The sequence below is a fragment of the Quercus robur genome, chromosome 2 (assembly GCF_932294415.1).
Source record: "Quercus robur chromosome 2, dhQueRobu3.1, whole genome shotgun sequence".
NCBI lineage: Eukaryota > Viridiplantae > Streptophyta > Magnoliopsida > Fagales > Fagaceae > Quercus > Quercus robur.
This window is the reverse complement of record NC_065535.1, coordinates 95,355,180-95,380,573: the sequence shown is the minus strand read 5'-3', so window position 1 is coordinate 95,380,573 and position 25,394 is coordinate 95,355,180. Positions and strand designations below refer to the sequence as shown.

Here is a 25,394-nt window from a genome sequence, read left to right as displayed (position 1 = left end):
ATTTTCAAGTTCTTACCAATAGTATTGATAACTTATACATGAAAGTATAAGACGATATTTCTTTTTAATTGATTTATATGCTGAAAAATTACATTAAATAAACAAACAAATCCAAAGCTATGATCTTTAAAAGCCTTCCTTTATATTATTCACTTATATATATTTTTTTTAATCCTAGACTTCTTTGGATCATTAATTTTTTTCCCTTTATCTCAAGGTGTTACATAAAATAAAATTTTTTAAGACTAAAACGAAAATTATACAATCTAAGTTTGGATCAATTGTGATTTTAGTCCCTCTAATAACTCTACCAAAAAAAGTTTGTTCAATTGTTTTTACCTATAGTCCCATATATACTCAAGGCCAAAGATTGCCTTATAACTATTTTTGCTTTAAAAAAAAAAAAAAATGATGATAATAAACTGCTTTTACCTTAAATCAACTATGGATTGAAAATTTCAATTCCAGTCATCGGGGAATTATTTCATTGCAAAATACATGCAAAATGGAGTTTTAACTCCAAATGTCTAAACTGATAGAGACCCTTCCATGATAGTAACAGCTTTTCCTCGCAGTAGCACTCTTTGGTTTTGTTCATCGAGATGAATGTTTACTACTCCACTTCTAGCTGAAGCCTGAACAGAATCAACAATGTCAATTAATATGATGAAGACAGAAACTACAACGATGAGTTTGCATGCACTAAAGATAGGCAAGAATACCGCATATGCAACAAGATCACACTTCCCTAGCCTTTTGCTCCAGTACAATGCTAAGGAACAATTTGCACTCCCACAAACATGATCCTGAAAAGAAGCGAAATAGGTAAGAGGAAAATGCACTAGTTTCATTTCAATTCTAGACAATAACAAGAAGGGGAGGTTCTTTTTTCTCATTTTATTTCTGCATTCTAGTATCATCCACGGTACAAAGTCATTATAAAAAAATTAGATACAAGAATTACTCAGCTATTCAACACATGAAGAAGCATCCTTTAACATGACGAAATTTGTTTGAGTAAAGGGTATTACTTAGGTCTGATAACATCTCTCATTTGTTTGTTTTTTGCAATCAAATAATCTTGATCAATTCATTATGCAGGCTCTAATAAGTGCATTAAACTGTGTCAACCTTAAAAGTCCCTCGTGACTTGTTGAATCATGTATCCAGAGATATTCAATGTTCATTCTAACATAATCAAAAACATGTTATTAATGCAATAAAGAGACCAAACAGAGATTGATAATATATCAAGTTCTTGAATAACATTACATTGTTTGAGACCAAATGCCAAACATATTTTACCTCATTGAGCTGAAGTTTTGGGCAAAAGAATCGATAGTAATAGTCAAATCCAGAATCTAGGGGAGCAGGCCCTGAAATAACTATCCCCCTTCCAGGACATTTACATATCAAATCAAACTGTGGCTGAAGTTTTGCAACAGTTTCTCCAGATGAGAGTATTACCTGCAAAACATGATAAGGTTTTCAATGAATGAAACAACCAAGTGCTAGTTCCAAAGTTATGGGATCGGTTATGAATCCTCAATAGACTAGTCAGGGTTTCGTGAATTAGATATATTATTGAAATAAATAGAAATTTTCAATACAACTGAAACTTGCAGCTGAAGGGCTGCTACCATAGGAGCAGAATAAGCTTACAAAATACAAATGCTTAAACACCAACTCCAAACATAAAAGGAGAAAAACCAACTAGACAACACATTACAGACTTTCAGCCATTGAAAAACCAACTAGACAACACATTACAGACTTTCAGCCATTCACCTTAACTATCACTTAGACCATGGGGACACTAGAACACATAGAGAAATTCCCCATTTACTACATAAAGCTCTATTCAGAATGGAATTCAATATACTCCCCTCTAGCCTCAATTCTTGCTTTTACTTCTCTTTTAATGGATTGAATAATTCTTTATTCTGTCTCTAAACCCCACAATGAAGGATAGCATTTTGTTGCCAAATGTGATAGATAGCAGCTGCCAAGGCTAATTTACATATCTCTGCTCTTATAGTTTTCCCATTCCAATGCTTTTCCTTCCACAAAATCTTAGGAGAAACATGATAGGCATTACTTTTAGGTGCTTAAAAATATTCTAAAACCAAACAAAAAGATGCTATTTTTTCCATTAAGATTCACTTAGACACAAAACATTTAATAGACATACTACAACCTATTATACATCTAACCCAACAATTATGGCTGCAAATGAGAACGAGCCATGATTCCAATAGGTCAACAAATCATACACAAGTTAGTTCATATCATTCATTTTAAGTATATTTTATCGAAAAATTTTCAATGCATATATAACTACTATAGTTATGAACTTTGAAAGGTAAGTATGAAAGAAAAATTAAATCAAAGAGAAAATGTTAGGACACGTTACAATGAGATCATCTAAAGTTGCTGTTCTCTTTATATCAATCACAGAGGCACCATTCAAGGCTTTGGAAATGGGTGAAAACTCAGCAGAGTTGAAATCAATCATTGGGATGGTAGGAAAATCCAATTCAATAAGAAAACTCTCTTGTGACTCATGATTCTGAATATTCGAACCATCAATTGTTTGTATATCTGCAACCTTTCTAGCAGTTAATGTTCCAGATTTTGTGACAAACTCAATGACATCACAATTCAACAAACTAGAAGTGAAGAGTGTATGTGCAGCAGCTAATGTAGCATGACCACATATCTTAACCTGCAAAAGGCCAGGTATCAATTACTCATTTGATCAATAATTCATTGCTAAAAGACTTAAAAGTAAATAAATAATGGCAAGATGTTCAATTTTGAAAGAAAATAAGAAATCTTAAGTACATTTAAAAGTAATTAATACTTGTATGAAATTTAAGTGATAAACAACCTTAACTCAAACTCATTGTTAGAAATGACAAGACATAGCTCTAAATACAATGTTGGAATAAGAAAAAAATTAAGAAAGATTATAAAGAATCCAAACACATAGAATTGTCCAATACAATATTCTTCTAACACTTTCTCTCATATGTGGCTCATACTCCACCTTAATATGTAGGGCCCATCGCTTGAAATTCTTAAGACCAAAGAGTAATAATAGATATACAATTAATTTTTTATATAAATCTTACAGACTGATATGTCAGTAAATAAAAAGTAATAGATATATTTATTTACCATATCTTTGAAGTGGCAACAATCTCATTCATCCGCACGTCAATATCATTACCATTTTCCAATTGTAAAACACGATCAACTAATACATGATCTAAAAGCTAATAGAAAGCACCCAATTTTAAAATTTTAACTATTATTCTAATGATCTAAAATTAATTAATATATAATAAGATGAATTAAGAACACCCACAAAGGCAAATATTAGGGTCTGGTTGTTTTACCATCTTAAACTCACATTTTTACATTTTAAACAAAATTACACATATTTCCACACACTTTTTCACCTATATATATTTCAAAAAACTACAAACAACCTTTGTCAAACTACTCTACCAAACACCGCCTAAAATTCAAAAAGTAGCACTTTGAAACATTTTTAAATTTATGGTTTTTTTAAGAGTGGAAGTGAAATTAAGAAGTGAGACCTCAGCAACAGGAGTGAACCATCTAAGACGGAACCTAGGATTGGACGAGTCAAGAGAGTCGGACCCAGATAGCCGAGTCAAGTAACAAGAGAAATTGAACTCAGTTGCCACAGCTTGCAACCATTTCTCATCTCTCTCTTCCTCTAATAAACACACCGCTGTTGGGTTTCCCTTGAAAGCTGAGTCAGTGAACGCGTCCACCTGCGCCCAAAACCCAACTCAAAATCCCATATATATATACATAATAGAGAGAGATAGAGAGAGGTACCACATAGTACTTCACAGGTAGCTTTGCCATGTTGCCGTGAGAGAGTTTTAGAAGCAACGAAAATGTAGGTTGCTGTCAAAACATTTTCGTAGATGTATATGTAGCATTGATCAACGCAAGTTAGTTGGTTGGTGAAGAGGTACCCTTCCTCGTACCCCACACAGGCGGCTTGATGTATTTGTGCCTACCACACAGGCGGCTTGATGTATTTGGGCCTAACACGAAATTTGATTATTTTGTTTTAAGAGTCTGTTTGGATAGAACTTATTTTGCTGAAACTAAAACTGAAAACTGAAAACACTGTAGTAAAATAATTTTTAAATATGTGAATAATACCATGAGACCCATTTTTAATGAAAAAATTGATAAAAAATGAAATTTGTGGGTCTGTGAATAGTGCATAGATGCACTATTCATAGAAGACTGGTCAAAAGTTGCGGCCACTGTTCATGTACAGTACATGAACAGTAGTCGCTTGTTGGGGGAAAAGGCGTGCAAAAAAAAAAAAAAAAAAGAAAAAAAAAAGGGAAAACACAGGAAACTTAAACGCAGCAAACGCAACGTGGATCCAAACTGAGCCTAAATGTAAAATTATTACTAATTAACATGAATTACATAGAATTTTTCTTTTTTTTAGAAATTTTATAGACAGAAAAAACTTGACAAAATTTTTCATACTTATTGATGTGGCAGATTGTAGTGGTAAGTAAAAGAGTGGGGTTAGTGATAGATTTAGATGAAAACTAGTAAAAGTTTGCTAACTCACCTCTTATTATTATTCTTTTTTTTTTTTAGAAGTGCAATATTCACAATATTTTTTTACAACAAATTCTAGGTTTTAAGTTGTTTTTTGTTTTCTATTTGAAAATATCACTATAATTATTTTTTTGCCATTAATAACAAGTTGTAACAACCTACTATTTAGCATTAGTTGCAAAAGTGTTACAAAAAATATTGTAAACGTTGCATTTTTCTCTCTTTTTTATTTGTTTCTCATATGGGAAAAAAATATTTTATTTATTGATTACAAATAACCCTATTGGTTAAAATTTAGGGGCCTTTTTTTACTTGGGGCCTTAGGCGATTGCATCTTTTGCTCACCCATTCAGCCAACCCTGACCCCACACGTGTGGCTATCAAACATTGGAAAATAAGATAGCTGGGCTATTTGAAACATTTGGCTTCATAAAAACAAAGACAATTTTTAAACTTGTGAAACTTGAGCTCGTTAGAGAAAGTAAAGCATATTTTCGATCCCTTATAATATTTCTTTTGCACTGCTCTGTCTCAAATGAGCAAGAATAAGCAGGAAGTTAGAGTGAGATGGACCAAACTTGAAAAAGTTTGGTACAAACTAAACTTAAGAAAGGTCGGTAGAAACTAAACAGCTCTTCATTAGGTACTACCAACCTATCTAGTGGTTGGGGTGTTATCAACGACCATAGAGGCCTTTAGATTGCGGGTTTTACTTGATCTATAGGCGTGGCAATGCATAGTGAGTGTTATGATTCCAACAACGGTCCTGGATATTGTTGCAAGTGCTTCTATGCAGTGAACCTTCTGGTAATAGTGCAGTAAACTAATGCAGCAGAATAGAAATTGAAAGGGAATTAATGGAGAGAGTGAAGAAAAATGTTGACTGGTTCGAGGGATTCACCATCCAAGAACGTAGAGAGGGAAAAGAGAGGGAACACGGAGAAGAAGAGGAAACAAATTGTAGTCTTATTTCCGGTTGTTCTCTAAAAGTTCCATCACAAGTATTTATGCTAGGCTCACCTCCAGCTGTACAATTAACCCCACTACTAACTAACTAATACTCTATTGGTGAACACAAACCACTTGCATCCTCATGCTCTGCTATTTGTAATTTGCTACACCTGATTTAATACTCAAATTCCCTATAGTTGAGCTTCATTACATTTTATGACTATCAATAAAACCCATACCTCCTTTATGGTTGTCAAGGTACACTACCAAAAAAAAAATATATATATATATATTTATTACTACGAAAAAAATCATTGCAATAATTTTAGAGTCATTGCAATAGTTTATGCAATGTGTTGTAAAAAAATTTAAGGTAATAGGTTAGTACTAAAAAAAAATTCGTTGCAATAAATTTAAATATTTTAATGACAATTTTGATGTAATAATATATTTGTTGTTGCAATAAAAAATTTCTACTTCAAATATATTATAGCAATAGGCTATTATTTCACCAATTTTATTGCAATAGATTACAAATAATTGACAAAAATAATTTGGGTTAAGTTATTGCAATGATATCTTCATTGTATTAGATAATTGTTTTATATTGTTCATTACAATAGATTGTAAATTAATTTGTATTAGATTATTGTAATATTATTTTCGTTGCAAAATAATTGATATCAAATATCAATGAGTGTGAAACTCTAAACTCCTATAGCAGATGATGCCAGAATTTTCCTGGGGGTTTTAATTGCTTTTGTCCCAAGGGTTATCATGGCGATGGGATTAAAAATGGAATAGGTTGCATTCATATGAACAGTCAATCCAAGATTATCATTATTGCACTATGTAAGTATATATTGTTTTCGTATTGTTTTCTCTATTGCTCAATCTCAACAAAAATTCTGATAAGATTCTGCAGAATCTTATGGTTGTATGGCTATAGAGTTATGGTTGATTCAAGGAAACCATAATCCTCCTTAGAATGAGAGATATAGAAGACTAAGAAGAGAGAAGTTAGAAGGAGAAAATTCTAACTAATTCTAATTCTAGTTATGCACTTGCTTAACAATTCCTATACATGTCACATTGTAATTACACTTAATCAGTTTAGTGCACATCCAACTTAGCACAGTACATGCCACAACAGAACACTCACACATCATTGCACATCACAACACACACTTGACCAAGGACACTAAAGTATTCTAATTTCTTCATTGATGACTGGGAGTACAAAAAAGTTATACTTGATCATATTTAATTTGTAAATTTTATAAAATTTAGTCATATTATTTTAGTTTTCTTGATTTAAGCTACTAGCAAGAACAAACATAAATTTCTAGGTTAATTGACTTCTTCTCTACTAAGAAAGGAACGTTAAGGTTTTAACAATTGAGGTCAAATTCAAAATTGTGGTTCACCAGTTCTATTTTAGTTGTATGTTTAATATTGATTTAAGTAGACATGACCACATTTGAGAGCTGCTTGCAGATATATGCTTACGCGGCAATCACCAACTGAGTTGTAATTCTAATTATCTTTATATTATAAATATTAAATGTGTTATTTATTAACATATTTAGTTCTCAATTGTGTCAAAGTATTTACTGTTACAAAAACAATAGTATTGACAAATAATGTTTGAGCTTTTGCAGGTGGTAGTGTTGGCCTTTTAGTATTGCTTATGGGAGGTTTTTGGATACATTGGGACCTGAAAAGAAGAAGGCTCATCAACTCAAAGAAAAATTCTTCCAACAAAATAGTGGCTTAATGTTACAAGAGAAACTATCTAATTTCCAACAATCTATTTTACACTACAATTTATTAAAATATCAATTCTTCTTGATTTTCTTAATTGTTCTTCTTTCTTCACACACAACCAAGGAAGTTAATACCATATTGGAAGCCATTTCGTTTTGATCAAGAAAATGAAATATTTGTACTGATTAATACCCTACGAAAAAAATTGTTGCAATAATATTAGAGTCATTGAAATAGTTTATGCAAGGTGTTGCAATAAAATTTGAGATAATGTGTTTGTGCTACAAAAAATTTTGTTGCAATAACTTTAAATATTTTAATGACTATTTTGATGTAATAATATATGTTGGTGCAATAAAAAATTTACTACTTCAAATATCTTGTAGTAATAGGCTATCATTTCACCAATTTTATTGCAAATAATTGACAAAAATAATTTGAGTCAAGTTATTGCAATGATATCTTCGTTGTAATAGATAATCGTTTCATATTTTCATTACAATAGACTATAAAATAATTTGTATTAGATTATTGTAATATTATATTCATTGCAAAATAATTGGTATCAAGTTATTATAATGATTTCTTCAATTTAAATTATTGCAAAAACAATTTCTTAATGCAACTTAGTATTAAAGCCTCTATTGCAACTAAAAAGTATAAGTTATTGTAACTAATTATTATTATTAATGTAATAATTTTAGGGGGGTCAACATAAGCCATTAAGGATGACGTTGTAGCCCTTAATCAAGAAGTCATGCAACTAGGTCAGTCCCTTTACAACCAACCAGGTGCTCCTGGTGCTGGGCTTGGACTTGCACCTGCACCTAGCGGTGAATTCGGGCCTTCAGAATCATTAGGCAAGGGGCCTGAAAAAGATGTTATAGATGCAGATTTCACCGACAGTAAGTCAGATAGCAAAAATTTGATATTTTTATGTCACCCTTTTCTTCCTTTCTAATGTGTATAAGAGTTGATTTTGCAGAATCAAATTTGGTTGTTGTTTGGTTAATAGTTCTAGCCATTTTTATTAGAAATAGAGTTGAAAACCACTATAATAGTTTCCATTGATATCAAAATCTCTGGGTGACTAAAGTCCCATGTATTTCATTTAAAACTACTATAAAATGCAATATGATGGATTTGAGAGGAAAGCTTATCTTGTCATTTTGCTTGCTTTGTTTTGTGTAATATATATACATATGATTTGTGGGTTAGATTAGGCATTTTTTTGTGGATGCATTTTGCTGGAACATGTACTAGATAAAATGTGCCATTAATTGTTATATTTACAGGTAACATGCAGACTACATGTAGTCTGTTCCAATTCTATGCAACAACCATATACAACATACAAAACCAGCACCAAATATTAGGTATAGAAGGAAGAAAAAATAATCATCTATACCATTATTGAGAGTCCCAGTAAGACTCCATTCGATGTGAGGTGTCTCACGTGAGAGAGGATATATATAAGACGTAAGATAATTATTGCTTGAATATCTTGAAGAACTTCATGCCCAATTGAACTATAAGGCTCTTAGCCTAATTTAATTATTTAATATATGACAATCCTCTATTTACAGGGGAAAAAAATTAACATTTCTCCATATATTTTCAATGAAAATCTGGAGCAAATTACATTTTTCCATTATAAACTATTAATCTAAGTATTTGATTAAAATTAACCCTCTATACTATTGAAACACACGTTTGTTTTGCTATTGAGTCTAACAAAATTGAGCATTAAAAGACCAATCTAACATTCTACCATTCTCTCAAAATGGACAATTGAGAGATAAACAAGTCTTTCAATAATAAATTTCATTAAAGTTAACAATTGAGAGTTATTGCAATAGTTTATGCAAGGTGTTGCAATAAAATTTAAGGTAATAGGTTTGTGCTATAAAAAATTTCGTTGCAATAAACTTTAAATATTTTAATGACAATTTTGATGTAATAATATATTTGTTGTTGTAATAAAAAAATTTACTACTTCAAATATATTGTAGCAATAGGCTATTATTTCACCAATTATATTGCAATAGATTGTAAATAATTGACCAAAATAATTTGAGTCAAGTTATTGTAACGATATTTACATTATAATAGATAATTGTTTCCTATTTTTCATTACAATAGATTGTAAAATAATTTGTATTAAATTATTGTAATATTATATTCGTTGCAAAATAATTGGTATAAAGTTATTATAACGATTTCTTCAATTTAAATTATTGCAAAAAGAATTTCTTAATGCAACTTAGTATTAAAGCCTTTATTGCAACTAAAAAGAATAAGTTACTGTAACTAATTATTATTAATGTAAACGAGGCTTTGGAACTGATTACATAAGAGTGCTTCTAGATAATAGAGTGGTAGCCATTAAGAAGTCCAAAATTTATGATAAGAAACAAGTTAAGCAATTTATAAATGAAGTATTTGTGCTTACTCAAATTATCCATAGGAATGTGGTTAAGTTATTGAGTATTGCCAACCTATCTAGTGGTTGAGGTGTTATCAAGGACCATAGAGGGCTTTGGATATTGGGTTTTACTTGATCTATAGGTGTGGTTTCTAGTGTTAGTGAACTTTGGACTCTAAGAGCATCCGCATCAGTCCATGGAAACTCTTGCAAAATACAAAAAACAGCTCTTTTTACACATTTTGACCCAAAAATGCTCTACATCAGTGCTTCTAAAATTGTGTAAAAATGTGTATATTTCTACACGAGCTATAGTAACTGTGGAAATATACACAGCTACTGTAGCTCATCCATTTATTATTTTATTCATTTCCCGTTCGCTCCCTTTTTTCTCTCTCTTCTCCGTGCTCAACAAACTCAGTAACTTCTCTCCTCATCTTCTTCTTTTTCCTCAGATGCACACAAACACAAACACACCCACACACAAACACATCCACACAGAAAAATCAATACAGAGATACACTTGCTCAAAAAAAAAAAAAAATAGAGATACACAAACACACCCACACAAACAAACCCAAACACACAAACAACAAAGAGACAGATCGGTGCTTATCGGAACGATCGGTATTTGATCGGTGCTTGACTGGAACGATTGGAGCTCATGGGTCTTGCTTGATCGGAGCTAGTGGGTCTCGCTTGATCGGAGCTCGTGGGTATGGATCTTGCTTGATCGGAGCTAGGTAGATCGGTGCTTGTGGATCGGAGCCTGATCGGAGCTGTGGATCGGTGCAGTTGTGGATCGGTGCTTTTGACCGGAGCTTGTGACCGAGAGGGAGAGAGATGGGTGGATCGGTGCTTCTGACCGGAGTTTGTGACCAAGAGGGAGAGAGATAGACCGGAGGGATGGGTATACAGAGACCGAGAGGGATGGGTATACAGAGAGAAAGACCGAGAGGGAGAGAGATGGGTGTAGAGAGAGAGAGCAACAATCAGATAAAATAGGTGGAGAGAGAGCGCGCGTATAAAAAGGGTTAGTTGAGAGATATAATAAAATAATTAAGAAAATTGATTATTTAAATAAAAGAGGTGATAGAATAGATGAACTGATGTGGGTGTTTTGTAAAAGTAGATGTGTAAAATAGAAAAAATAGATTTTTTCGTGTAAAATAAACAGAAAATTTAAACGAGCTGATGCGGTTGCTCTAAGAGATGGCCTTAAGATGTGCATAAACCTTAATTTACAAGCGGTAGAAATATGAATTGATGTTAAAGTAGTCCTTGATTGGGATACCAATACTTATAACAACACCTTAAGCCATGTATATCTCTTATCTTGAATTACGGGAACATCTCATATATATACCTCGGATTTATGAAGCATTGTTTTCTTGAGGCTAGCCAATGAGTTGGCTAGAAAATGACATTATCTTCAACAAGATTTAGTTGTTTTCAATTGTCCTCTTGTGAATGTTTATATTTTGCTTTGTTATGACATGGTGGGTATATACTATGAGAGTCCATGTCCTAAATCCTTTTTTTTTTTTTTGGTTAATTCAATAGTTGGGGAAAGGAGATTTGAAGTTTGTATGTTTCCATTAAAAACACATGAAAATACCAATTAAACTTTAAGGCTCTTAGCCTAATTTAATTATTTAATATATGACAGTCATCTATTTACAGGGGAAAAAAAATTAACATTTCTCCATATATCTTCAATGAAAATTTTGAGCAAATTACATTTTTCCATCATAAATTATTATATTGAATCTTTGATTACAATTAACCCTCTATACCATTAAAACACACATTTGTTTTACTATTGACTCTAATAGAATTTAGCATTGAAAGAACAATCTACCATTCTACCACTCTCTCAAAATAGACAATCGAGAGATAAATATGTCTTTCAATAATTAATTTCATTAAAGTTAACAACAAAATAGATAGCAAGAGGTTAAGTGTAACATAGTTTTAAATTTGTGGAGTTGATTGTGAGTTTCAGTAGTTTAGAGGGTTAAGTGTAATAAGATGCAATAGTTTATAGTGGAAAAATGTAATTTGCTCAAAAAAATTTTAAATTTTGTTTATTACTTATATTATACAAAAAAATTGGAAGGAGTAGAGCTTAAGCTCAACCTCAAGCCCATCTAGCATCATAAAATGAACCCAACCCAAAAATCCATATCTTGGGCCACACCCTCACCAAACACAAAGAAATTTAAAAAAAAAAAAAAAATCCAATCTAACGGTCAAGATTTCCTCATCAACCCATCTTGTCTTCTACCGTGCAAAGCTGGAGATAATTCTAGAACTCTCCGCGTGTCACTACCTAACCCTCACTCACTATTAAGTTCTCATACACATAAACCCTCTTCTCTCTCACTTTTATCTCTTCCCTCAACCCCAAATTCACTTCTCTCTGTCCCTCAAATTTCTAGGGTTAGGGTTTATCTCTTTCAATTTCCTCTCAATTCTTCAATGGCGTCTTCAACCTCTGCCCAAATCCATGGCCTCGGAATCAGCCCTCGTGGGTATTCCGGCAAGCTCAATTTGGCTTCTTCCAAAGCGTTCTTCTTCGGACAGAAGCTTCACAAAACGACGGCGTTTTACCCGAAGCTGAGAGCGAAGAGGGTGGGACCCTTGAGAGTGGTGAACGAGAAAGTGGTTGGGATCGATTTGGGGACGACGAATTCGGCGGTGGCGGCGATGGAAGGTGGGAAGCCGACGATAGTGACGAACGCCGAGGGGCAGAGAACGACGCCGTCTGTGGTGGCGTATGCGAAAAATGGTGATATGTTGGTGGGTCAGATTGCGAAACGACAGGCCGTTGTGAACCCGGAGAACACGTTCTTTTCGGTGAAGAGGTTTATCGGGAGGAAGATGACGGAGGTGGATGAGGAGAGCAAGCAGGTTTCGTATAGAGTTGTGAGAGATGAGAATGGAAATGTGAAGTTGGATTGTCCGGCGATTGGGAGGCAGTTTGCGGCTGAGGAGATTTCTGCTCAGGTATGAGGGAATTGGGGTTGTGGGTTTTGTTTTGTTTTGCGTTTTTGGTAATGGGCTTTTGTCAAAGTTTTTGTTGTTTTGGAATTTGTGATTTGTGACATCGAAATGGTGTTTGGAGGAAGGGAATTAGAAATGGGGGTTCTGGGTTGGGTTTTGTTTTGTGTTTTGGGTAATGGGTTTGTGAAAGTTTATACCTTTTGGAAATTGTGACATTGAAATGTTGTTTAAGAGGAAGGGAATTAGAAATGGGGTAATGTGTTTTGCTTGGTTTTGTGTTTTTGGTAATGGGTTTGTTAAAAGTTTTTGTCTTTGTTAAAGTGAGAGCTTTATTAATTAATTAATTTTTATTGGTTTAATATGACGGTATTTGGTTTGTGAATGCGGTATTTGTGCTTTGGTTTCTAGTTTTTGGTAATGGGTTCGTATTGAAGATATTGTTTTTGGGCTATGTTTGGTTGGTCACTAAATGTAGTAGGAGGAGATGAAAGGGGAAAAAGTAACTTCAATGGTAGTTTTGAGGTTTTGGATAAGGGAAACTTTGGTTAGTTGTGGGCTGGATTGTTAAATTCTCAGAGTTGATTGGAGGCAGAGATTGTGTTTCTTCATTCTTGACACGTTTTTCACTTCCTGGATTAGAAAAATATTGCAATTCTTGCAGATATATGGTGGTTGTTGCTATGAACTTTGGTGTTTGTGTTTGAACTTAAAAAAGTTATGCCAGGTGGTTTTATTCCGCCCTCTCCCTATTCGATTATTCCATTTCAGTTGTTACATGGCATCAGCATGCTAGTTTTTATTGCCAAGTATACATCATTAGTTCCCTTTTCTTGCTATTTAATTCTAGTTAATTGAAGTTATGTACTTTTTTGGGTGAATGGTGGCATTATATGGTTGCAAGTTTATAATTTAAAGTTCTTTATGTTGTTTTGGCACGTGGGTTCTGAATTCATTTATTTCTGGTTTAGGTTTTGAGAAAGCTTACGGACGATGCTTCAAAGTTTTTGAATGACAAAGTTACAAAAGCTGTTGTTACTGTGCCTGCTTACTTCAATGATTCCCAAAGGACAGCAACAAAGGATGCTGGTAGAATTGCTGGTTTAGAAGTTCTTCGAATCATTAATGAACCTACTGCTGCATCTTTAGCATATGGGTTTGAAAAGAAGAACAACGAGACCATCTTGGTATTTGACCTTGGTGGTGGTACTTTTGATGTGTCAGGTACCAAATATGTTTCTAGACTTATGTAACTCCTTGCCATGTACATTAGCACATTGTGATTATTCTAGTTCATTTTGTCAGTTTGTATATTGGACATTCTGTATTCCTGACTTTGGTTTTCTATAATTGATTTTTTCTTTTTACATTGTAGTGCTTGAGGTTGGTGACGGAGTTTTTGAGGTTCTTTCTACTTCTGGAGATACTCATTTGGGTGGTGATGACTTTGACAAGGTTTGAATCTTCGCTTTTTCTATCCCTCTGGGCCTGTTCAATTATGAGCAACTTAAATTTTTTTACTCTGTTGTCCTCTCTCTCTCTCTCTCTCTCTCTTCTCTTTTTGGGTGGGTGCAGGAGGGTATGATGAATTATATAGTGATACTTAAGTGCTAAGTGTTTCTTAATGCATGCAGAGAATTGTTGATTGGCTTGCTGCAAGCTTCAAGAGAGATGAAGGAATTGATCTGTTGAAGGACAAACAAGCTCTTCAGCGATTAACAGAGACAGCTGAGAAAGCTAAAATGGAGCTTTCAACTCTAACCCAGACAAGCATTAGGTATTTTGCATCTGTCAGAATGTTTTCTTGAGTACTCTCTCTTTCTCTTACAGTGCAAATGGGTGTCTGTGAGAAGTTCAACTGAAATTTTATATTGATAAAAATATTGTCTTCTTCCAGTTTGCCTTTCATTACTGCTACTGCAGATGGCCCCAAGCACATTGAGACCACCATCACTAGGGCCAAGTTTGAAGAATTGTGTTCTGACCTTCTGGACAGGTACTTAATATTCTTCCAGACATCCAATAGTGCTTTATTTTCTTAATCATTGCATGCTCTTCTTTTAATGCTCCCTTGTCTTCTGGTGTAACTTTATTTCTGTTCCTTGTAATCTATGGATTGGTTAGAAAGGGTTTTTTCTAGCAGATTTTTGTTACTTTTATTCTTAATCTCCTTAAGACAACTGAAGTGGAATAATACAGACTATAACATATCATGTCTGTTATTGTATGTTAGGCTTAAAACACCAGTTGAAAATTCCTTGAGGGATGCAAAACTTTCCTTCAAAGATATAGATGAGGTAATCCTTGTTGGGGGATCAACACGTATCCCGGCTGTTCAGGATCTTGTGAAGAAGTTGACTGGAAAGGACCCCAATGTGACAGTTAATCCTGATGAAGTTGTTGCCCTTGGGGCTGCAGTTCAGGTGAGGCCTACTGAATGCTTTCACCTTAACTAATATATTGTCTCCTTTGTCTTGTGTGACAATTTTGATGATTATTGTTGTGATATACTCGTATAAGATTGCTCTAGTTAATGTTTTTCTCCATTCTTTTATGTTGCAAAATGCTTGCTGGTATTGTGTAAATAACTTTGTTGTTTGTTTGATTCATGTGTGACAATTTATTTTCAGGCTGGTGTTTTGTCTGGGGATGTCAGTGATATCGTGCTTTTGGATGTTTCACCATTGTCACTAGGTCTTGAAACCCTAGGTGGTGTAATGACAAAGATCATCCCAAGAAATACTACTTTGCCAACCTCCAAGTCAGAGGTGTTCTCCACAGCCGCAGATGGGCAGACTAGTGTTGAGATTAATGTTCTCCAAGGAGAGAGAGAATTCGTTAGGGACAACAAATCTCTTGGCAGCTTCCGTTTGGATGGTATCCCACCTGCACCTCGTGGGGTTCCTCAAATTGAAGTGAAGTTTGACATTGATGCGAATGGTATTCTTTCGGTCACTGCGGCTGACAAGGGCACAGGGAAGAAGCAAGACATTACCATTACCGGTGCTAGCACATTGCCCAGTGATGAGGTATGTTATAATATAGGGTTTGGATAAATGTTTGAGCTTTATTTCAGTTTGTAGGATTAGGTCAAAAGCTGAAAAGGAACTAAGCTAAATGTGTCAAAATATGCAGGTGCAAAGGATGGTTAATGAAGCAGAGAAGTTTGCAAAGGATGACAAGGAGAAGAGAGATGCCATTGACACAAAGAACCAAGCTGATTCTGTTGTCTACCAGACAGAGAAACAGCTCAAGGAACTGGGAGACAAGGTTCCTGCCCCAGTGAAAGAGAAGGTGGAGGCCAAGCTTGGCGAGCTCAAGGAAGCAATTTCAGGGGGTTCGACACAAGCCATCAAGGATGCCATTGCTGCCCTCAATCAAGAAGTCATGCAACTAGGTCAGTCCCTTTACAACCAACCAGGTGCTCCTGGTGCTGGGCCTGGTGCTGGTGCTGGGCCTGGACCTGCACCTAGCGGTGAATCCGGGTCTTCGGAATCATCAGGCAAGGGGCCTGAAGGAGATGTTATAGATGCAGATTTCACCGATAGCAAGTGAGATAGCAAAAATTTGATATTTTTTTGTCACCCTTTTCTTCCTTTCTAATGTGTATAAGAATTGATTTTGCGGGATCAGATTTGGTTGTTATTTGGTTAACAGTTCTAGCCATTTTTATTAGAAATAGAGTTGAAAACAACTATAATAGTTTCCATTGATATCAAAATCTCTGGGTGACTAAAGTCCCATGTACTTCATTTAAAACTACTATAAAATGCAATATGATGGATTTGAGAGGAAAGCTGGATTTGAGAGGAAAGCTTTCTTGCCATTTTGCTTGCTTTGTGTGTGTAATGTATATACACATGATTTGTGGGTTAGATTAGGCCCTTTTTTGTGGATGCGTTTCGCTGGAACATATACTAGATAAAATGTGCATTAATCATTATATTTACAGGTAACTCGCATAACACGCAGACTATGTAGTCTATTCCAATTCTATGCAATAGCTATATACAACATACAAAACCAACACCAAATATTAGGTATAGAAGGAAGAAAAAAAAAAATCATCTATACCATTGTTAAAAGTTCTGGTGAGACTCCATTCGATGTGAGGTCTCACATGAGAGAGGATATATATATATATATGAGATGTAAGGTAATTATTGCTTGAATACCTTGAAGAACTTCATGCCTTCTCACCCTCCAAAAAGGCATTTCTTGGACTCCGAGAAAGACTCCCAGATCTACTTAGCCTAGTACACGCAAGGACACTATGCTCTTCATGGTACTACCCCCAGTTGATGCAGCCTCCAGGCTCTCTATGGTGGGAACTTGATGTGTAATGGGGGTTTAGGCCACGACACATTAGGCTCCTCCCACCATCAACCCTGCCCAATGACCAATTTCGGGTTAACATTTCTCTGCCAACATCACCTCTGTGAGAATCCATTGGTCTAGGATGATAGCCGTGATGAAGGTGGTGTTGATGGTTTAAGTGGTAATGTTGGTGGTGCTGGTAAAGGTGATGGTTTCCAGGGTTTTTGCTGAGATTTTGGAAATTGTTGAGGCAATAAAGGGTAGGAGAGCTTTGTACTCTATGCACTGAAATCTTGCCATTTTGGTTGACATTTGACAAGTTGCCTTCATGAGTCATAATAGCATCAACATTTTGGCCATCAGGGGAATTGCTATGGGGGGAAGAACAACCAGAAGAAATGCTGAAGGTGGATTTATTTGTATTGATAGAGGTGAGTTTAGGATGGGGAGTTGTACGAAATATGCCATTGATGGCGTCAATGTAGCGCTGCTCTAATACATGGGGTTCAATGGAGGTTGCTTGGTTCTCAAGTATGATTGGATTGGAAGGGAACAAGAAGGCTCGGAGCTTCGGGTTTCCTTCACTTTCATGGCGGTCATGTTCATCAAGCATATGCTTAAGGTCCTCGTCTGATCTTACAGTCACCAAGGCATCAAGTTCCTCAGGGATTACTTGGTACTTGAGAACCATGTCCCCATCAATCGTTGCAGTTAGCTTCTTCATTAGCTCTGTTAACAACAAAGAGGTCAAAACAACAAAAGGCAATGTTATTTAATATTAAAAGGAACATAAGCACATTTTCTACTTTTATTGACAGCACTCTAAATGAAACAGTGCACAACACAAGAAGTTGCTAATACAATGACTGTGGTTCATTCGAAACGACATGTTCAAGAGGACTTGAGCCCAAGATAGTATTCACCACTTGTTTATAATCTGTTAAAGGGATTTTTATTTTTATTTTTTAAGTTGTAACAGTTAATACCAAGTCATGTAATAATCCAATTGATGAATATCATGTGGGAGGTTGGTGGATTCAACTCTGACAAAGAAGAATAAAATTAATTATATAACATTCACTTGCTTATTGGGTTGTTACACAGGAGACTTAATAACTATTACAAAAAATATTTTCTCATGTAACGGATATGAGTCCATTTGTTTACGAAATTGTATCACACCTGAATTGAATATTAATGAATGGGAACAATTCAAACACCATCGGGCAACTAGAGTTCATTAATTTACCAAAAGCACAATTAAGTATCAATACACATCTAAGTTTATGGCATGTAGGGATATGTTAGAATAATAATTAAATTTGTTAGATTTTAACCATTTAAGTTTTTGAAACAAAATTTTCTTGATATCATACCATTTGGCCTCCTCAAGATTAATAGAGCTTGCTTAACTGTCATAGTATATCTCCAAATCTTTGACATATATAGTTTAAATTAATTCCTGTAATTTTTTGTTTAAATTACATCACTTAATAAGGGATCATTTTACACTTCAATAAAATGGTATAAATAATTTGTATTCTGGTAAAAAGTTCTAGAAGAATTATTGAATTGACTTATTAATATTTTCATATTGAAATTTGAAGACTTTGGGAGTTCTATCAAACCTCCAACTCCATAAAATAATAGAGGACTTAAGTTTTCACTAGATTATAAATTTTTATTAAACAATGCTTAAGTTATTAAAAAAATTATTCTATAACTTAAATGCAATGCTCTTTTCTCTCTCATAAACTATGAGTTCTATCATAAATTTAATTAACAAAATCTTTTTTATAATTCAACATTACAATAAAAAATGAAGATTTAAATTTCAGACATTTTTATTGAAAATACCTTAAAATATCAATCGAGCTATCGACAATAAAACCTATTATTACATAGAAACAATAATCTTGCCGATGTTGCTCAAAATTTAGACCACTTATATCCACCTCATCTAATTTAAAAATTGCCCACCATGAAATTATTCTTATGACTCTTAATGAATCTCAAAATATATTTAAAAAAAGAAAAAGAAAATGAAAACCTGAGAAGCTGATATCGCGAGGGATGGCAATGACACGTGTCTCGCCACCAACATACTTGAGTTGACCATCGGGGGGCCTAGGGACAATCCTCCCACCATGGCTGCACATGAACTTTACCCTGCTCACCGGCGACGACGACGTCGTTTCTTCCACCACTCCACCATTATTATTATTATTATTATTATCAACCTCAATTCCCATCATATATATATATATATATATATAACTCGCTCCAGCTAACTCACCCCAACTCAGTCCCGTTTCGCACATCAACTCTGCAATATAAATAAATAAATAACCCATCAAAACAAAACAAATTTATCAAAATAACATAACACAATTCAAACAAAGATTGTATTAAACAAAAAATGGAATGAAATATATTGAATATACGTACGTGAAGGAGTGAGAGCAGAGCATTAGAGATAATGAAACATGATAAAATTGACAAAGAAGAAAACAGAGAATTTTTTTTGTTTTTTGTTTTTGGGGTTTCTATTTTGAAAGATATTGAAGAACATAAATAAAGGAAGAGAGAGAGAGAGAGAGAGAGTTTTAAGGTTGTTCAAAAGCTTTTTTCGGAGGAACCGAAAATAGGAGTTCTGAGAAAAATGAAAAAAAAAATGGATGGGATTTGTTTTGTTTGGAAGATTCTAAAACTAAAAAGTTTACTGGTTCCACGCTTAGACCAACAATTTCACACACAGAGACACACATAACATAAGACATAGAGACATAGAGCAAGAGACACGCGCACCTCTGGTTTTTCTCTGTGTCTATCGCTATGTCTCCGCCATACTGTATTTTCAATGAATTGCAATTGCAATTGCACTCTCACCCCCACCTTTTTATGTCCCATATTTTCATAGGACAAGACGACATGTTTGTAGTTTGTACTATGTTGAAGTTACGAAATTAGCCTATTCTTTCTTTTCTTAAAAATTTGCACCTTTTTTATTTTTTTATTATTATTTTTTTTACAAAAATCCATATTCCACTAAACTTTTATTTACCTCTTTAAAGTTTATTTTTTTTGTCATTTTAGTTTATTTTATTTTTTATAAATATGGTAGAATTCTAACCTATAAATTGTTCGATCTTTTAGTTCTTAAACTTTCATCCATTGCAATTTATGAAATTGTTGGCATGTTGTGATTCATGCAATTTTATAGATGGAAAAACAAACTTGACTAAAATTGTAAAGGTTTAAGTACTAAAATGCTAAATATATAAATGATATATATAGGAATGAATAATAATTCACTAAGTTTAAAGGGTGTAATTTGGGATTTTAGCCTTCTTTATATTTATAAAAAAATTGTTAAAATATACTTTTTGTCCTTAAAGTTTGGTTGAAGTTTCTTCACTTAAAAGTTGTTAAATATAATTAACCCATGTGCATTAGATTTGTGACAAATTAAACATTAATCTTCTAGTATTATCTGTTAAAAATATAATTGAATTTAGTCTCATGATTTACCAATAATTTCTGTTGCATTGTCAATAACGATAAAATATCATTATTTTCGGTTTCTTAATGGTTGCGACTGTCATTAGCAAGTATATATATCAATAGCTGTGAATAATCTTGCATGTTTATAAAAGTATTGTAAGTAGTAACCCTTGGCTTTGGCTTGCACTAAAGAAAACGAAGATGTTTATAGTTAACTGGTGTTTATGGACATTCAATAGCACTATCATCCTTGTTTAAAAGTTGTTTAAAATGACAATGTGATTAAGGAAAATAGGAGTTTTATCTTGATAAATATATATATCGGACACATAACTTTTGGATGATTACATACGTAGATTCTTTTTTAATAAATGATGAAAAAATAGCAAACGTACATTTTTTGGCTTTGGGAGAAAGAGAATATATAAAGTAATTGATACCTACACTACACTAGACTCTTGCCATGTCAGTGAAATCACTTCAGAAGCTTCTAAAATTCCATCATTTATATGAAGTTATATTATTTAACCATTTCAATGATTTTTTTTTTTTATATGTAAAATTATTTAAAAGAGAAATTCTTTAAGAACGAAAGAAAATGTCCCCTTCAAGCCTTCAACCTTTAAAACAGAATAAATCAACTTGTTAGTGCCATAATAAAGGTATCAATTAGGTGAAAAGAAATTCTCTCGCTCTAACCTATACAAGTGAACGATGAAGAGCAAAACTGCTTGAAAAAGGTTCACAATAAAAGAAGTTTTTTACATATTTTTAATGGTTCGCATGGTTTCCCGTAAAGATATACAAAATCAACTTATTCCTTTATAACAAAAAAAGAAAAAAATTCTCTCCTCCAAAAATTCTTTTAGATAAGTACGAGTGTTGTACTTGTATTCTCATGACAAGTGTTTATACTTTATATTCTACTTCCTCCAACAAAGAAAAAAAGTTTTTTTTTTTTTTTTTTTTTTTTTGGCTTCTAATGCAATTAATTTATTTTAGGTGGAATATTGAGAGCAGCGCATTCTCATCCAATGAGGCATATCCCATCAAAATGCTAAATATATGATAATATTCACCAAAAAGCACAAAAATAAAAAGCCTACATTTGTTGAGGTATTTTGCGACTAAAAAAAAAAAAAAAATACAGTGAACTTATATGTTTACATGTTCATTATAACATGTAAAAGTTTTTTATTCCCTTTCATTCTGACTCTCCTCTACTATAGCAACAAGTAAAAATTTGTTGTTGGTGTGTACAAAATAAAGCATTATTTTAATAAGGTGAATTGTAAAATAAAGAATGTGTTAGAGCTATTGTGCAAAATAAATAAAATTGGTTTTTTTTTTTTTTTCATAGAAGAAATACCAGGAACTTTTATTAAAAGGAATTAGCTATAATAGGCTAAAACTATATTAGTAAGTTGTGGAAGAATATTCTCCATTCACATAAATAAATCATTAACATATTTCACATGTTTAACTGCCATAAAAAAGTTTTTTTTTTGGCTTCTAATGCAATTAATTTATTTTAGGTGGAATTGAGAACAACGCATTCTCATCCAATGAGGCATATCCCATCAAAATGCTAAATATATGATAATATTCACCAAAAAGCACCAAAAAAAAAAAAAAAACCTACATTTGTTGAGGTATTTTGCGACAAAAAAAAAAAAAAAAAACAGTGAACTTAGATGTTTACATGTTCATTATTATATGTAAAAGCTTTTTATTCTCTTTTATTCTTACTCTCCTCTACTATAGCAACATGTAAACATTTGTTGTTGGTGTGTAGGTGTCAAAATATGGTATTATTTTAAAAAGGGGAACTGTAAAATAAAGAATGTGTTGTTAGAGCTATTGTGCGACATAGATAAAATTGGTTTTTTTTTTTAATAAAAGAAATACCATAAACTTTTATTAAAAGGAATTAGCCATAATTAGCTAAAACTATATCAGTAAATTGTGGAGAAATATTCTTCATTCACATAAATAAACCATTAACATATCTAACATGTTTAACTAGGTTATGAACCATAAAATTATATAATTTTTGATTATGGGAAAAAAAGATAACACTAAATGATTCTATATATAAATAAAAGTGGGTTTTTTGATGATGTAAAATGTATTGTTTTTTGTATTTTTCGGATGTGAATGTATTGAGCTTATATATTTATATCCTCATTCATTTACTTTGAAAATATATTTATAATTTTATTCATGTCCTACGTAAATTAATTAATTTTCGTGACTATTGTACGTTTTGGTAATTTGAAGAAGAAAAGCCAAAAATAGAAAATGGTATAGTTACTAAATTAGACTCTACTTCTCCTTAAATTGCCTAAAGCGAATTTTTTGTCGCTTTGTCGGAATCTGCCAAATACTGCATTAAAATGTTGGAACACACTTGGCAAACTGTTTTTAGCCACGAATGCATTTCCTATGGGTCCCACTTAGGCTAAGCCTCTTCCCAAGTTTGCATGTTCTTCGTGGGTCCCACAAATAGTACGTGTTCACTGATGACGTGGCATAAACGTCGCATCTCTCGCCGGAGGACGATGTAGATGGACACACAGGACAGCAGATCAGCCGAGCAGCAGCCTCTTCCATGGGACCCTTTTTAGTATTTATGGCCACCCATCAATGATCACGTAATAATGTTCATGGGAATAATTAGCAAGAATGCACCACCATTAATTGACAGCTAGATAGGTAAACTTATCCTCATACATGGCTTGCATTTGCCTCCAATAGTCCAATGAAATGAAGCCGACATGATACGGACATGTATTTGAATTGGGTTAGCTCAAGTACACTGAAGTATCATCGATCAGATGTAATGAAAAAAAGACAATGTATTAATACGAAAATTGTTGACCTGAATGTATATTCCAAACACTTTTAATATTTTATATTTTTTAGTTGTTGTAGGCTGAGGCCCTGTTGTAATCCTTTTCTTGTGTTATTGATATTATACATTTTCTCTTAAAAAAAAGAAAAAAGAAAAAACAAAGACACTATTTTATTCTCTCCTTCTCTCTCACATTTTTGTTTTTACAATTTATACTTACAACTTAAGGAAAAACAATATTGAACCTCCTTGAGTGAAAGTACGTCATGCAAAAACACCAAACATTGAATTTTTTTTCTTCTTCTCAAAAATGTTTTACATTACATCAAACGCAACCTAAGTGAATTAGTGTCAAAGTTGCCATTGAACAAGAACTAGATTCCATAATTCACAAAGCCTATTATTCATGATTATAAGTTAGTACCAAAATTTCCATAAAAAATAAAAATAAAAATAAGTTAGTACCAAAACAAGATGCCTCATAATAGTAGGGAGAAAAGTTGAAGATTTCTCTTTGCATGTTAATTAAGAATTTGAGTGATTTTAGAGATACTATAAATTTTACAGCATAATTCTTCACAATTGAAGTGTCATAAATTAGAAAAAAGTATTTCAACATTCATTTATTATGTTGTTGAAATCCATCAATCACAATTACAACCACAATTACAACTTGTAAATATTATGTAGTAAAAACTATAGTATTTTTTTTCCATTTTCCTAAGAAATGATAGATTTTTTTTAGGAGAAATTGAATATATTTTGTTTTGTAGTATGTGCTTACAGATTTTTGTGGACACATTATCCATAGCATACTTTCATAGTAGCATAAGCACAAAGCCTCTTTAATTTGTAAGGAAGAAAAGGGCACAATTATTTATTTATTTTTTTAAAAGAAATTGTCTCTATCCCATGCAATGGGTGACAAAAGTAACTTTACTCTATGTTTATTTCTACGTAAAATATATATATTTTTAAAATTTTATACATATTTTCAATGTTTGATATAAATCTTGATCAAAAGAAAATCTCTTCCGAAATTAACAAAAAAATAACTCAAAAGAAGGGTAAAATATTTTATGTATCTTCTTCGAGAGCCAAGGAATGACAATGATTTTTGGAATGATTTTTAGGATCAGAACCAAACTATCCAAACTTAGCTAAACAAGTTATTTTCTTGAAAATATTTTAGGTCAAAAAAGAAACAAAAATATAAAATTCTTGCTCTATCCCCAGAGTTTGCAAGGACATATGTAAGTCTCTACCTTTTTTTCTTGAGAAGATATATATATGTGTCTACTTGTTTGTTGACATCTAATAGAATTCACATTAAAACAAGGAGAAAAACTATGGAATTGAAAAATGCCTAACATTCACCTGATTGTTGATAATTAGGATATAAACTAGATGACGTTAAGTAAAACATAGCAATATTCTCTGAGTTTAAACTTTACATGGTTAAAATCTAATATGTGCAGTCAGCTCTTTATTTCAGTAAAACAGTTGTATACTTACAACTACAAGTAAGAACAGACATAATATTATATCTCCAAGTCCACAACACTAGCTCATAGGACTCTGTAACAGCAGCTATCCAATAAAGTCATTCTTAATAGCCCATTTTATTAGCCAACTGATGATGCCCCACTGAATTCCTTTCTCGATCGTCCTAGCTAATTGAAAAACAAAAACTGACTCTGAGTTGATTTCACAGTCTATACCTCACAAATGTTAATTTTTCCTTAGCCTGTCTTTTCTTCAATACCCAATAGGATCCACTCCACTCCCCACCCTTTTTCACTTATATCATCTTTACACATATTGTACATTAGTCTAGTTGCAATTGGAGTTGGGTGAACTGAACTACTGAAGGTTATATTTGCATTCTCAAAAGAAAGATGTGTTTGTATTAAGGAAGCTCCATGGATTTGTGTAACCCATCTC

The 25,394-nt window shown here is 33.0% G+C and overlaps 3 protein-coding genes across 5 annotated transcripts; 1 reads left to right on the top strand and 2 right to left on the bottom strand.

Moving 5' to 3' along the window:
* Nucleotides 1-412: 412 nt before the first annotated feature.
* LOC126716010 (uncharacterized) lies at nt 413-3,980 on the bottom strand. Of its 2 annotated transcripts, XM_050416917.1 has the most exons (6): nt 3,874-3,919; nt 3,606-3,806; nt 2,414-2,725; nt 1,306-1,467; nt 723-806; nt 413-635 (listed from the first exon to the last, which is right to left on the bottom strand). In XM_050416917.1, exons 1-6 carry the CDS (start codon nt 3,901-3,903, stop codon nt 528-530), a joined length of 897 nt encoding a protein of 298 aa, XP_050272874.1. In that variant the 5' UTR covers nt 3,904-3,919; the 3' UTR covers nt 413-527. The 2 variants fall into 2 exon arrangements, with proteins under 2 accessions (XP_050272874.1, XP_050272873.1); XM_050416916.1 differs by having other exon boundaries at nt 413-806; nt 3,874-3,980.
* Nucleotides 3,981-12,110: 8,130 nt separating this feature from the next.
* LOC126716008 (stromal 70 kDa heat shock-related protein, chloroplastic) lies at nt 12,111-16,589 on the top strand. The gene is made up of 8 exons (XM_050416912.1): nt 12,111-12,781; nt 13,747-13,999; nt 14,151-14,230; nt 14,410-14,552; nt 14,673-14,771; nt 15,009-15,198; nt 15,406-15,804; nt 15,911-16,589. Exons 1-8 carry the CDS (start codon nt 12,254-12,256, stop codon nt 16,328-16,330), a joined length of 2,112 nt encoding a protein of 703 aa, XP_050272869.1. The 5' UTR covers nt 12,111-12,253; the 3' UTR covers nt 16,331-16,589.
* A 101-nt stretch (nt 16,590-16,690) lies between these two features.
* Nucleotides 16,691-20,009, bottom strand: LOC126716009 (uncharacterized). 2 transcript variants are annotated; one of them, XM_050416913.1, is made up of 3 exons: nt 19,901-20,009; nt 19,143-19,418; nt 16,691-17,821 (listed from the first exon to the last, which is right to left on the bottom strand). In XM_050416913.1, exons 2-3 carry the CDS (start codon nt 19,411-19,413, stop codon nt 17,064-17,066), a joined length of 1,029 nt encoding a protein of 342 aa, XP_050272870.1. In that variant the 5' UTR covers nt 19,414-19,418; nt 19,901-20,009; the 3' UTR covers nt 16,691-17,063. The 2 variants fall into 2 exon arrangements, with proteins under 2 accessions (XP_050272870.1, XP_050272872.1); XM_050416915.1 differs by lacking the exon at nt 19,901-20,009 and adding an exon at nt 19,541-19,874.
* Nucleotides 20,010-25,394: the final 5,385 nt, after the last annotated feature.